The sequence below is a fragment of the Hyla sarda genome, chromosome 6 (assembly GCF_029499605.1).
Source record: "Hyla sarda isolate aHylSar1 chromosome 6, aHylSar1.hap1, whole genome shotgun sequence".
NCBI lineage: Eukaryota > Metazoa > Chordata > Amphibia > Anura > Hylidae > Hyla > Hyla sarda.
Window position 1 is genome coordinate 137,311,282 of NC_079194.1, and position 14,649 is coordinate 137,325,930.

The following is a 14,649-nucleotide window of genomic DNA, read 5'->3' on the forward strand; positions in this document are numbered from 1 at the left end:
CAGAAAGCAGTAACCAGAAGGGAGGTCCACCAAACTGAGAGCCAAAAATAGAAAATAAGACCTTGCGACTGCGGTTTTGGAAGTGACTATACCTGTGGTTCAAGAAAAGTCACAATCACTACAAAGTACATAAAGCTAAAGCTACTAAATGTTACTTAAGGGTCTATTCACATGTACAGTATTCTGCACAGATTTGATGCGCAGCAGGATTTGAAGCTGTGTTTAGTAATTTCGTTTACATTGAAACCTGCAGCAGAAAATCCTGTGCATCAAATTTGCGTAGAATACTGTACATGTGAATAGACCATAAAGGAGAAGTTTTATGGTAAAAAAAAAATTCTATAATGCCTGGGCTGCCTGAAATGAAAACTATTAACAGGACTCACCTGCCCCCTCGGAGTCCCGGTATCATGCTCTGCTACCCCGCCGCCATCTTTTTCCTGGTCCAGCCGTGGTCAGCTTGTCACACTGAGGCTCAGCAATCGCCTGCCACAACGATGTCCCTCCTCAGCCAGTGATCGGCTGAGTGGCAGTATGATGCAATGAGCCCCGGCTTGGTTGCCTAGATCAATTCATTACAATGCCGCTCAGCCTATTGCCGACCGAGGCAGGACATCACTGTGGCTGGTGATTTTCTGAGCCTCAGTGTGACATGCCGACCGCTGCCAGAGCAGGAGGCGGTAGAGGAGTGGAGCGAGCTACCAGGACACCGAGGGAGTGGTGGCAGATGAAAATGATCAGTAGAAATGTTAACTTCTGGACTGACCCTTAGAATTTGGTATGAGCAAGAGGGCTGTGTTGGCTTTAAAGGGGTACTCCCGTGGAAAACTTTTTTTTTTTTTTTAAATCAACTTGTGAAAGAAAGTTAAACAGATTTGTAAATTACTTCTATTAAAAAAATCTTAATCCTTCCAGTACTTTTTAGGGGCTATATACAACAGAGGAAATGCTTTACTTTTTAGATTTCTCTGATATCATGACCACAGTGCTCTCTGCTGACCTCTACTGTCCATTTTCGAAATTGTCCAGAGCAGGAGAAAATCCCCATAGCAAACATATGCTGCTCTGGACAGTTCCTAAAATGGACAGCAGAGGTCAGCAGATAGCACTGTAGTCATGACATCAGAGAAATCTAAAAAGTAAAGCATTTCCTCTGCCCCTAAAAAGTACTGTAAGGATTAAGATTTTTTTAATAGAAGTAATTTACAGATCTGAATTAGAAAAATGTGTGCAGCTCACAACCAGGTATTCGAGGTTATTGTGGTTAAAGGATTGATCCCCACCAATCCCAATGGGTAAGAACTAAAACAAAGATTAACCACACCTCAAGAATACTACCCTAGGGTACACAGTGAATAATTGTTTGAGACGTAAAGTTTTGAAAAAAAGTGCAGATTTTATTAAAACAATAAAAACCTAAATGGTTAAAAATATCAGAGCAATGTCAATGTTATCTTAAACTGTCATTGGGCCCTAATGACAGATTTAGAAAATATGAATATATGTATAGCAACCACCTAATATAGAATAATCTATAGATGTAAAAAACAAATGCAATTTTTCAACGATATATAATGATCCGGAGTCGACTATTAGTCCGGCACCTATGATGAATTAAAAAAAGGGCTGATAGTCCGGCACTTGTAATGAAAAAGGCAAAGTCACTTGATGGACTGATGTACAGGTGTATAAAAAGCTGCCCACAGTTGTTAGACAAATGCAAAGTTCAACCTCACCCTGGCTGCTGGTCCCGTACTGCGACGGGCCGATAGTTGAAATTCTTGTGTTGGCTGCAGCAATCCTGGCGTGAGAGCCTGGATGGATATGGGCTCCGGCAGGAGACTCTCTCGGGAACGGTCCGTGGTATCGGCAAATACCTGGATGTGTATCGGACCTTCGCTGGAGAGATCGTGGCTGGGTTCTGGTAGTGCAGGCAGCAGGTTGGTAATGTGCTCAGTAGGAGAGGATGTTTGATGAATCAGCAAGTGGTGCACAAAGTTCTGGTCCGGCTTCAGTCTAGGTGGTGCGTGCAAATTGTGCTCTGTTCAGATTAGATATCAGCCTAGACGCGTTTCAGGGTGCTAAAAACGACCCCTTCCTCAGTAGGCGAATGTAGGAAATAATGAATGTGCAGCCTTTATATGGTGGGTGCACATATGTTCTTGATTAATGGGACAAAAAGAACCTGTGGAGTGGACTTGACAGCAAAAACCTGGTAAGTGGACCAACTTGGAACACTGAATTTGAATCTACTATTAAATGAATAGTTATCATCCCTTAATCTTTCTATATCTCTTAGATGTTCAGTATAAAACAGATTAGAAAATATAAATCCATATACATTTATCAGTGTTATACTCGAATTGTCAAATCTAGCTATTTTTTGGTTTCACATAGTAAAACCTTCACACAAAAGAGAACTGATGTGTTGAGGAAACAGGTGGCACTCCAACATAGGTAACGCATGGAGACATCTGAGGTGTGAATTGAAGTCAAGAAGACATGTTTGTGAAAAATGTATATAAGTATGTAAATATGTTTGTAAAAGAAGAATCCTGTATATAGGTGTGTGAATGAGATCAAAAGGAATGTTATGAGAGAAAAAAAAAAAATTAATAAATAAATAAATTAAAATAAAATAAAATAAAAAATAAATAAAATATAAAATAAAAAAATATATATATATAAAATAAAGCAGAGAATAAAAAATAGTAAATAATATGTAAAATAAATATAAATTAAAAATGAGTGATGTGGTGTAAACTGAGGTGGATGAAACCAAGAAGATAATAGTAATGTGAATTAATGTGAGAGTGTTGAAGATATGTGACCAGTGAAAAAAGTTGATAGTGAATGTAAAGGTTTTGAATGGGGAAATTGTAGTGAGTGTCTGTGAATAAAAAATAAAAAAAAATTTAAAAATAAATAAATAAAATAAAAATAAATATATATAATAAATGAATGAATATTATATATATTTAAATTATATTAATAAAAAGAATAGGAATGTAAAAAATATATAAAATAAAAAGTAGTAAAAATATACAAAAAATAAATACAAATTGTGGTGAAAATGAAATAAAATCGGATGAAATACGTGTGAATGCATCATTGTGAATCAGTAGTCATAACATACTTTTATCCAAAAATACAAAAGACATAGCCATGATTATAAAACTCCGGAGAACATATAAGAGAGACCTGTCCTGGAACCGACAACCGCCGTGATTGGAACAATGGCGGGCGTCGGTGCCATAGCAGGTCTCTCAGAGAAAACCAAATAATTCAAAGCTGGAATTCAGCCCTTTGGGCTCTATAGTATCAAATTTGAAATTTTTTTTGCTCTCTGCTTTGGACATTCTGAGCATGAAACTTCCTCCCCGCCAATCTTTCTTAATGATTTGAAAACCTGCAAATTTTAAACTGGATGGATCCTTTTTGTGTACTTTTGCAAAATGGGCAGATAAGGGGTGTTTTTGTTCTCCCTTTCTTATATTGTTAATGTGCTCTGCTAGTCTAGTTTTTAATTGTCGCTTCGTCCTTCCCACATATTGTTTGTGGCACCCGCATTCCAGAATATATAGGACCCCTTTTGAATTGCATGTAATACATTCATCTATTTTCCACTTATATTCATTCACTGTGGAATGAATAGTGGTTATTCTTCTAACATCCTTGGATGTTGTACATCCACTACAGGATCCGCAGCGAAAAAAAACCTTCATATCCATCCAGGATTGAGTTTTAATCAATTTGGTGGGAGGTTTAATAGATGGAGCTACTGTGATACCTAAGTTGGGAGCTTGTGTATATATAATCGGAGGATGTTGAGGTATAGTATCACCAATTGTTTTATCCTGTTTCAAAATTTTCCAGTGTTTTTTTATGATTTGTTCTACCTTCATGTGAGTTGTATTAAAGGGCAGAACCAATCTGTATTCTGGAATGGATGTTTTTGTGTTTGACTCCTGAGGAATGAAAAAATCTTTCCTATCTAAACCTTTGATTTTTTCTAATGAATTTTGTAAGACAGCTTGTGGATACCCCTTTTCTCGGAACTGACTGGACAATTTACCCAAAACTCATAAAAATCTAACAAACCCACCGGGTAGACCGATCGTATCTGGGATAGGTTCCCTAACATCGAACCTATCCCAGTACGTAGATAAATTTTTACAACCTTTTGTACAACAAACTAAATTTTACCTCAAAGATACCTCTCAAGTAGTGGCCATGGTTGAGGCCTTCCCTTGGGAGGGGCACCACATCATGGCTACACTTGATGTATCTTCCCTCTATACCATAATACAACATGACCAGGGTATAGAAGCGGTCAAAAAATGTCTATTAGGAGGAAACATCAAGTTAGAATAGGTGGAGTTTGTAACACGGGCAATTTATTTCATTCTCACTCACAATTATTTTTATTTTGAGGGTGATTATTATTTACAGCAAACCTGTACCGCCATGGGCACCAGGTTCGCGCCAAGTTACGCCAATCTCTTCATGGCGGCTTGGGAGGACAATACCATCAGTCCCAAACTTGGCACGGACCTGGTGCTCTGGCGGCGGTATATAGATGACATTTTTTTTAATTTGGCAGGGGTCTTTAGAAGATCTTAATCACTTCATTTATAATCTAAACATCAACTCACTTAATTTAGTTTTCACTTCCACGATTAGTAGTTCACAAATAGAATTCCTGGATCTAGAAATTAAAGCTTTTGATGGTGGTTTAAAATGCAACACCTTCAGGAAACCCATGGCTAAAAATAGCTACATTGATTTTGAGAGCTGTCATTTACCCAGGTGGCTACTTAATGTCCCTGGAGGTCAGTACCTCCGCTTAAAAAGGAACTGCACCGACAATGGTAAATTTCTTGAAGAAGCAGACCAATTGTCCAGTCAGTTCCGAGAAAAGGGGTATCCACAAGCTGTCTTACAAAATTCATTAGAAAAAATCAAAGGTTTAGATAGGAAAGATTTTTTCATTCCTCAGGAGTCAAACACAAAAACATCCATTCCAGAATACAGATTGGTTCTGCCCTTTAATACAACTCACATGAAGGTAGAACAAATCATAAAAAAACACTGGAAAATTTTGAAACAGGATAAAACAATTGGTGATACTATACCTCAACATCCTCCGATTATATATACACGAGCTCCCAACTTAGGTATCACAGTAGCTCCATCTATTAAACCTCCCACCAAATTCATTAAAACTCAATCCTGGATGGATATGAAGGTTTTTTTTTACGCTGAGGATCCTGTAGTGGATGTACAACATCCAAGGATGTTAGAAGAATAACCACTATTCATTCCACAGTGAATGAATATAAGTGGAAAATAGATGAATGTATTACATGCAATTCAAAAGGGGTCCTATATATTCTGGAATGCGGGTGCCACAAACAATATGTGGGAAGGACGAAGCGACAATTAAAAACTAGACTAGCTGAGCACATTAACAATATAAGAAAGGGAGAACAAAAACACCCCTTATCTGCCCATTTTGCAAAAGTACACAAAAAGGATCCATCCAGTTTAAAATTTGCAGGTTTTCAAATCATTAAGAAAGATTGGCGGGGAGGAAGTTTCATGCTCAGAATGTCCAAAGCAGAGAGCAAAAATTTTTTCGAATTTGATACTATAGAGCCCAAAGGGCTGAATTCCAGCTTTGAATTATTTGGTTTTCTCTGAGAGACCTGCTATGGCACCGACGCCCGCCGTTGTTCCAATCACGGCGGTTGTCGGTTCCAGGACAGGTCTCTATTATATGTTCTCCGGAGTTTTATAATCATGGCTATGTCTTTTGTATTTTTGGATAAAAGTATGTTATGACTACTGATTCACAATGATGCATTCACACGTATTTCATCCGATTTTATTTCATTTTCACCACAATTTGTATTTATTTTTTGTATATTTTTACTACTTTTTATTTTGTATATTTTTTACATTCCTATTCTTTTTATTAATATAATTTAAATATATATAATATTCATTCATTTATTATATATATTTATTCTTAAATAAACTACAATTCCACTACAATTTCCCCATTCAAAACCTTTACATTCACTATCAACTTTTTTCACTGGTCACATATCTTCAACACTCTCACATTAATTCACATTACTATTATCTTCTTGGTTTCATCCACCTCAGTTTACACCACATCACTCATTTTTAATTTATATTTATTTTACATATTATTTACTATTTTTTATTCTCTGCTTTATTTTATATATATCTATTTTTTTATTTTATATTTTATTTATTTTTTATTTTATTTTAATTTATTTATTTATTTATTTTTTTCTCATAACATTCCTTTTGATCTCATTCACACACCTATATACAGGATTCTTCTTTTACAAACATATTTACATACTTATATACATTTTTCACAAACATGTCTTCTTGACTTCATCAATTCACACCTCAGATGTCTCCATGCGTTACCTATGTTGGAGTGCCACCTGTTTCCTCAACACATCAGTTCTCTTTTGTGTGAAGGTTTTACTATGTGAAACCAAAAAATAGCTAGATTTGACAATTCGAGTATAACACTGATAAATGTATATGGATTTATATTTTCTAATCTGTTTTATACTGAACATCTAAGAGATATAGAAAGATTAAGGGATGATAACTATTCATTTAATAGTAGATTCAAATTCAGTGTTCCAAGTTGGTCCACTTACCAGGTTTTTGCTGTCAAGTCCACTCCACAGGTTCTTTTTGTCCCATTAATCAAGAACATATGTGCACCCACCATATAAAGGCTGCACATTCATTATTTCCTACATTCGCCTACTGAGGAAGGGGTCGTTTTTAGCACCCTGAAACGCGTCTAGGCTGATATCTAATCTGAACAGAGCACAATTTGCACGCACCACCTAGACTGAAACCGGACCAGAACTTTGTGCACCACTTGCTGCATTCATCAAACATCCTCTTCTACTGAGCGCATTACCAACCTGCTGCCTGCACTACCAGAACCCAGCCACGATCTCTCCAGCGAAGGTCCGATACACATCCAGGTATTTACCGATACCACGGACCGTTCCCGAGAGAGTCTCCTGCCGGAGCCCATATCCATCCAGGCTCTCACGCCAGGATTGCTGCAGCCAACACAAGAATTTCAACTATCGGCCCGTCGCAGTACGGGACCAGCAGCCAGGGTGAGGTTGAACTTTGCATTTGTCTAACAACTGTGGGCAGCTTTTTATACACCTGTACATCAGTCCATCAAGTGACTTTGCCTTTTTCATTACAAGTGCCGGACTATCAGCCCTTTTTTTCATTCATCATAGGTGCCGGACTAATAGTCGACTCAGGATCATTATATATCATTGAAAAATTGCATTTGTTTTTTACATCTATAGATTATTCTATATTAGGTGGTTGCTATACATATATTCATATTTTCTAAATCTGTCATTAGGGCCCAATGACAGTTTAAGATAACATTGACATTGCTCTGATATTTTTAACCATTTAGGTTTTTATTGTTTTAATAAAATCTGCACTTTTTTTCAAAACTTTACGTCTCAAACAATTATTCACTGTGTACCCTAGGGTAGTATTCTTGAGGTGTGGTTAATCTTTGTTTTAATTTACAAATCTGTTTAACTTTCTGGCACCAGTTGATAAAAAAAAAAAAAGTTTTCCACAGAAGTACCCCTTTAATAACTTCAACCCAAGCAGGATATGTTATGACTGACTGAAATTACAAGGGAAAAGTTAAAGCAGTTTTAGAATTCTTCTTTCTTATTAGTCAATAACTAGATCCACCTCTATTTTGTGAGGGATTGTATCTATTACCTCTTTTCTTGGTGTTTCTGGAGCTTTTTGATGGACCCATGTAACTTGAGCTCGTAGAGATTTGGGGAGACACTCAAGGAACACTGTGCTTCCCTCTACTCCATACAGGCGCTTCTTCTGTATGCTGAGCCTCTGCTGCTCTGTGTGGGAAAAGTTGATATTTAGATGGTAATGAGACTAAACAAAAGGTATCTATTACATTTTCTGCACAAGGTTATAAATCTATCATTCACAAGTAAACAAGCACAAAAATTACTTCCCCACTCTCTCAGAACAGCACGTCTGTCATCTGTCTAATACTAATTGGGTCAGTGATGGTGCAGCCTTAGAGATGACGCACGCAACCCACCTGGATATGGCTGCCCTCTCCACAAGCTTATTCTGATTTACCTATAGCTCCGGTCAGGTGTTGTAATGGAGCTAATAACACATTAATAGAGCTAGTAACACTTATCCTGTAGCAGGGGCACACAAAAATTACCTCCAGAACACAGTGAATTAGGATCTCCATTCCTGACGTCCTGACGACGAGACCTCCTGTGTATAACATAATGAGTACATGTTTCATGTCATATTTTAGACCTTGGTTGTTATAGTAGCCTATCTGCCCTGGCAGGGACACAGGAACTGGAGTATTATTTAAAGTATATTGGGAAGGGTCTGTGGGAGCAGGTGCTGTTATACTTGTCTTCAAAAGGGTCTCTCTTACCTTTTAGTGTTGGGCAGGTAGCGGGTACAGCTTGCTCCATCCCAGGCACAATATGGATCCCTGGCTAAGCAGCACTCAGCACAGGCCTTTCCATAGATACCACAACGATGCAGAGGCACCTGGGAGATGCCATTTGCAGATCCTACATACAGTTGTTGCTATGGATAAAGTAAACATAATGTCAAGATGAGAGTAACAAACATTGACTTGTAAATTTGCAAAGAGTTTTTTTTTCTTCTTCAGCTTACCCGCTTAGATGAAATCTGCATGCTCGTGACAGGGGCCGCATTCTGCTCAAAGAGAGAAAGATGCATTCATATGAGATGATGTTAAGCACCAATAACCAGTGACATCACACAAACTACCATATATGATGATTTCTCTCTAAAGCATGCACTAATATGTTTATGACCATGACATTTGTCTTATCACTAATCTGGAGTGGGGCCCTCCCTAGACTTAGGGGCTTAGTTGTATTGCAGCCTTTGTAAACAATACTGCATTGTCATTGTTTTGATCTTCTCCTACCTTGAAGACCTGAAGCTCCTCCAACACCAGCTCTTCCCTCTCGTTCCAGCTCTGTTTGGGCACAGAGATCACTTTTAGCACGGTGCCCACATCTATTAAAGAGAAACCATTGTGTCATATGGACTATTAGACATTACTGACATAGAGACTGTGGCCTAATGCCTCACCTGTGCCAATGAACATGACATCATACTCTCCATCAGCAGCAGTCACCCTGTCTACAACAAGCTGGGTGGAGGTGAAGTCAGCATGACTGTGCAAGAAGATTGGTCTCCCAGTCCCAGGAGTTACAGGGTTAAACATAAGCGGATGATTTCGTGCAAACTGCAGCACATCGTCTGGAAAGTTCTTAGTGGATTCAAAACTCCCAAATGTTTTACTGGGGCACTAGAAACAAATGAGACCATTTATTGTGACAGCTATAAAACCACAGTTCCAGAATTCTGTTCATCTCTATCTGAACATTTACCATTCCTGGGCGAGGATAGGGCACTCTGCCTTGATAGGACACCCACTGGTAGTTGGGTCCCTCCTTATGGGCAAAGGGTCCCAAGAAAGCTCTGCGGACGTCATTCATGGTATAGATACAGATTGCAGTACCACGGAACACAGAACTATGGGAGAAATACAGGCTGTAACTCGGGATTCAGCACAAGATAAGTAATGTAGTATAGTATTCTATTTACTCTGGATCCGTACAGAATAAGTAAGGTATGAATACAATGACTTGGACCAGCAGAATAGTGAATTTACCTGCAGCATATAATTCAGGATGAGTACAAGTATTACTAATGTACACCAATCAGCCATATCATTAAAACCGCTTACAGCTCACAGTCTGAACAAGCATCTGTGGAATGTGCAGAGAAACAGGTCTTATCTGTGGAGGCCATGCCTCATAACTTACAGGGCTTAAAGGATCAGCTGCTAATGACTTGGGGCCAGATATGTCAGAACACCTGAATATGGTCTTGAGGAGTCCGTGTCTCAGCAGGTTAGAGCAGTTTTTTCTTGGCAGGAGTGGAGCCCTACTCAATGTTAGGTTTTATTGTTATGGATAGTCAGTGTATGTACACAGTGACTCCACCAACGGAATAGAGAAGGCAACTGTGGAGTATCATACAGGTTGCAATAAGGCTAGGTTCACACGGTCGTTGTCCCCCGTCCCGCTATTCATTCGTCAATGCTGCAGAAACGGACCGTACTACTAACTGATGCAAAGGGATGCCATTTAGTGGCATCCTTTTGCGTCAGTTTTTCATCCGTTAGTATGAAAAGACAGCCTACTGCAGACTTCCTCAGCCGGGACTACTACTGTCTCCATCATGGAACAGACTTGTATCCATGATGGGAGTAGTAGTTCTGCTGGCTGTCGCTGGGGAGACTACTGTAGTTTGTGTACTGCTATTCCCATCATGGAACAGAGTATGTTCTATGTTGGGGTTAGTAGTACAGCGCTGCTATATGTCTGCCCCCCTACCGCTGCACTATATATTTTGCCCCCACAGCACTTTTTATACATATGGCACCCGGTGCGCACTCACAATCTTCACTTTAAAAACCCAGCTGGGAGCCCTGGATGGCCACTCTGTGCCGGCCATTTAGGGCTCCCGGCAGGTGATTTAAAAATGAAAGTAAAGGCACTACATACATCGCAGGGGAGTGGAGCATGCTGCCTGCTTCCCTGATTGATAACTTCTGATTGCATCTCAAAGTGAGGCCTGGTGTGATCAATCCCTCAGCCCCTGTACTACTACTCCCAACATGGAACAGACTCTGTTCCATGATGGGGGAAGTAGTAGAAGCACTAATGTAGCCTACTCAGCCACCCGCAGCCAGGGTTATTACTACTCCCATCATGGAAACAAGTCTGGGAGTAGTAGTCCCTCTTTTGAGCATGCTCAGAAGTAATAATGGTTCAAAAACGCATATTAAATACCGTGTGCAAACAGATGACATTAATAGCTTATCTGTTTTCCATAGACTTTAATGCTAAATTTATAATCCATTTCTATTCCGTTATTTTTGATGGGAAAAAAATACTGCATGCCAACAAAAATAACGGATTAGGAACCAAATGGGTGCAAACAGCTAGCAAAGACCTGTAAAAAAAAAAAATTCCATTGACATCAATGGGATTCATTTACAGCCTTTTGCAAGCTGTTTGCAAAACACAAGAATGGATTTGAGAACGGGCATGAATTAACGGGGACTGACGTTAATGTGAATGAGCCCTAAAATTGATTCCTGACTGAATGCCTGTCATCTTACCTTGAGGTGGAGAATAGAGCATATATCAGGGGATTCCTTCTGTCTCGAGTTGACAGCAGGAATACATCTTCTAGAAGAGAGAAACACAAACATTGTGAGTTGGTCATGTGATTTTGTGTATCTTTTCTGGCATCTTACAGCAATTTTGAGGTCAAAGCAGAAAAATTATAATGTGAAAGGAGTAGAGATGAGCAAACTTACAGTAAATTCGATTAGTCACGAACTTCTCAGCTCGGCAGTTGATGACTTTTCCTGCGTAAATTAGTTCAGCCTTCAGGTGCTCCGGTGGGCTGGAAAAGGTGGATACTTTCCTAGGAAAGAGTCTCCTAGGACTGTATGCACCTTTTCCAGCCCACCAGAGCACCTGAAAGCTGAACTAATTTATGCGGGAAAAGTCATGAACTGCCGAGCTGAGAAGTTCGTGACGAATCGAATTTACTGTAAGTTCGCTCATCTCCAGAAAGGAAATATTTAAATAAAAATTGTACATTAAAAATCTGTGATTGAATCTTCTCATTGGAGGTAACTACTGTCAATGACTTTACCATAGTGAATGAATACATTTCCTATTTTTATTGCATTTTCCCTATCCTTCATATCTTTTAGTTGCCCCTTTTATAGGTCTCAACCATGTGGCTTGCCAAGTTTTGGGAAATTATCACTCCTAGTTTGAGGTCAGTGTCACAGCCACAGGTTGAAGACTCCTATTCTAGATTGTCATTTGTTCTGAGTAGTGTGGTCGATGCCTTATGTCTATGTACTGCTGTGGTTATGTGCTGCATAAATAACGTAATAATATAAATAATACTTAACCACGGTACCATAAAACCTGTCAGCCGTGTCCTCGCAGCATCAGATTACATAGTTACTGCTAACAAATCCAAAATAACCAATAAATACTTACTGAGCTCGTCAAAGTATGTGTCGCCACCTGCGTCCTTCCCAGGCACACTGCACACGAGGCGCGCCTTAAGAAACGTGGTCCATTTGTTCACTAAGGTTCGCTGGCCACCCATGTCATTCTAGAAGACACAGTAAACCCTGATAAATTATGATGACCACAAATGACATACAAGAAGAAAGTACAGAAGAGTGGGAGGGAAACCCTCATGGTTACAGATTAGCTATAGATTAACTATAAAGTAATTACCCGGCAGATCTGCCCTATCCGGGCATAAGACTGTTTAACCCCTCCTAGACCCTCTACCGGCGTCTCCCGAAAGAAGAAGTAGATTTTATCATCATCTGGGTTTTCACTCTCCGGAATCCAGAAAACTTTAACAAACTTGGGTTCTGAAATGGCAAAAAGGAAGTGTTACAAAGAGCTTCTTACAGAACTGCAGGAGCTTACCCTACAAGATTTATCTATTTGATTATAAGATTTGTGATTATCCATGTTATGACCTGATTATTCTCATACAATTACAGCCCCTCCCCCATACCACCATATAGTACTCAGCCAAGTAAGAGCCTCTTCAGTACCCACTCCATAGTGAGGTGATCTCAGACTGCTCTCTAGTACTGCATCAGTCACATTCCAGTATTTCACCGCCCCTATATGTAACCTGCATCTGACTCGTCTTGGGGCCACATTACCCTCCCAGCAGTACTCTATACATAACCAATGCTGATATGGTCTGTAAATATTGCAGTAAAGATAGAAGATTACAACTGACCATTCAGCCAACGTGAGTCATGCTGTTCAGTGCGAAGGGGGGGTCTCCGGCCCAGACTTCTGAATATGGTAAAGTCTCGTCCCATAAGATCAGTGGCAACCCCAGAGTAGAGTTCATCTCCTGTACAAAACCAAGAACCAGAGCAGAAATAGTTAAATCAGTCAGGAATGTAGGATAACATTATTGCACAGAAATGTTATCATTGATATATAGGCGGTGCAGTCCTGGATGATAATAAAGCAATGCACTACTTGTATATTGGCAACATATCACATAGGTGGAGACTCATCAAAACTCATGCAGAAGAAAAGTAAACCAGTTGCCCATAGCAACCAATCAGATCGCTTCTTTTGTTTTTGAAAAGACCTCTGCAAAATGAAAGAAGCAATCTGATTGTTTTCCATGGGCAACTGGTTAACTTTTCCTCAGCATAGGTCTTGATGAATCTCCCCATTATTTATACGCACTAAGGGGAAGGTTTATCAAAACCTGTGAGAGGAAAAGTAAAAGGGGTACTTCTGCTAGAAAGTTAAACAGATTTGTAAATTACTTCTACTTAAAAATCTTAATCCTTCCAGTACTTATCAGCTGCTGTATGCTCCACAGGAAGTTCTTTTCTTTTGGAATTTTTCTGCTTGACCACGGTGCTCTCTGCTGACATCTCTGTCCATTTTAGTAACTGTCCGGAGCAGGATAGGTTTGCTATGGGGATTTGTTCCTACTCTGGACAGTTCCTAAAATGGACAGAGGTGTTAGCAGAGAGCACTGTGGTCAGACAGAAAGGAAATTCTAAAAGAAAAGAACTTCCTCTGGAGCACACAGCAGTTAAGTCTTGGAAGGATTAAGATTTTTAAACAGAAGTCATTTACAAATCTGTTGAACTTTCTGGCACCAGTTGATAAAAAAAAAAAGTTTTCCAGCAAAGTACCCCTTTAACCCCTTAAGGACTGAGCCCTTTTTCACCTTAAGGACTCGGCCATTTTTTGCAAATCTGACCACTGTCACTTTAAACATTAATAACTCTGGAATGCTTTTAGTTATCATTCTGATTCCGAGATTGTTTTTTCGTGACATATTCTACTTTAACTTGCATCCTTTCTTGGTGAAAAATCCCCAAATTTCATGAAAAATGTGAAAATTTAGCATTTTTCTAACTTTGAAGCTCTCTGCTTGTAAGGAAAATGGATATTCCAAATAATTTTTTTTTTATTCACATATACAATATGTCTACTTTATATTTGCATCATAAAATTGATGAGTTTTTATTTTTGGAAGACACCAGAGGGCTTCAAAGTTCCGCAGCAATTTTCCAATTTTTCACAAAATTTTGAAACTCGCTTTTTTTCAGGGACCAGTTCAGGTTTTAAGTGGATTTGAAGGGTCTTCATATTAGAAATACCCCATTAATTACCCCATTATAGAAACTGCACCCTCCAAAGTATTCAAAATGACATTCAGTAAGCGTTTTAACCCTTTACGGGTTTCACAGGAATAGCAGCAAAGTGAAGGAGAAAATTCAAAATCTTCATTTTTTACACTCGCATGTTCTTGTAGACCCAATTTTTGAATTTTTGCAAGGGGTAAAAAGGAGAAAATTTTTACTTGTATTTGAAACCCAATTTCTCTCGAGTA

At 39.0% G+C, this 14,649-nt stretch overlaps 1 protein-coding gene and 1 long non-coding RNA gene across 4 annotated transcripts in view; one reads left to right on the forward strand and one right to left on the reverse strand.

Annotated features, from left to right (window-relative positions):
- The window catches only part of LOC130276182 (uncharacterized), a 158,810-nt gene that overhangs the window by 67,186 nt on the left and 76,975 nt on the right, over positions 1-14,649 (forward strand). The gene's annotated exons all lie outside the window — the stretch shown is intronic.
- SEMA3B (semaphorin 3B) overlaps positions 1-14,649 on the reverse strand; it is a 60,296-nt gene that overhangs the window by 3,066 nt on the left and 42,581 nt on the right. For both annotated transcript variants that reach the window (XM_056525181.1, XM_056525180.1), the window contains exons 7-17: positions 13,018-13,137; positions 12,492-12,634; positions 12,246-12,363; positions 11,342-11,411; positions 9,540-9,684; positions 9,238-9,457; positions 9,071-9,162; positions 8,791-8,832; positions 8,543-8,700; positions 8,315-8,370; positions 7,834-7,973 (exon numbers count right to left, since the gene is read on the reverse strand). In XM_056525181.1, the coding sequence (XP_056381156.1) occupies positions 7,834-7,973; positions 8,315-8,370; positions 8,543-8,700; positions 8,791-8,832; positions 9,071-9,162; positions 9,238-9,457; positions 9,540-9,684; positions 11,342-11,411; positions 12,246-12,363; positions 12,492-12,634; positions 13,018-13,137 (1,304 nt within the window). The remainder of the gene's footprint in view (positions 1-7,833; positions 7,974-8,314; positions 8,371-8,542; positions 8,701-8,790; positions 8,833-9,070; positions 9,163-9,237; positions 9,458-9,539; positions 9,685-11,341; positions 11,412-12,245; positions 12,364-12,491; positions 12,635-13,017; positions 13,138-14,649) is intronic.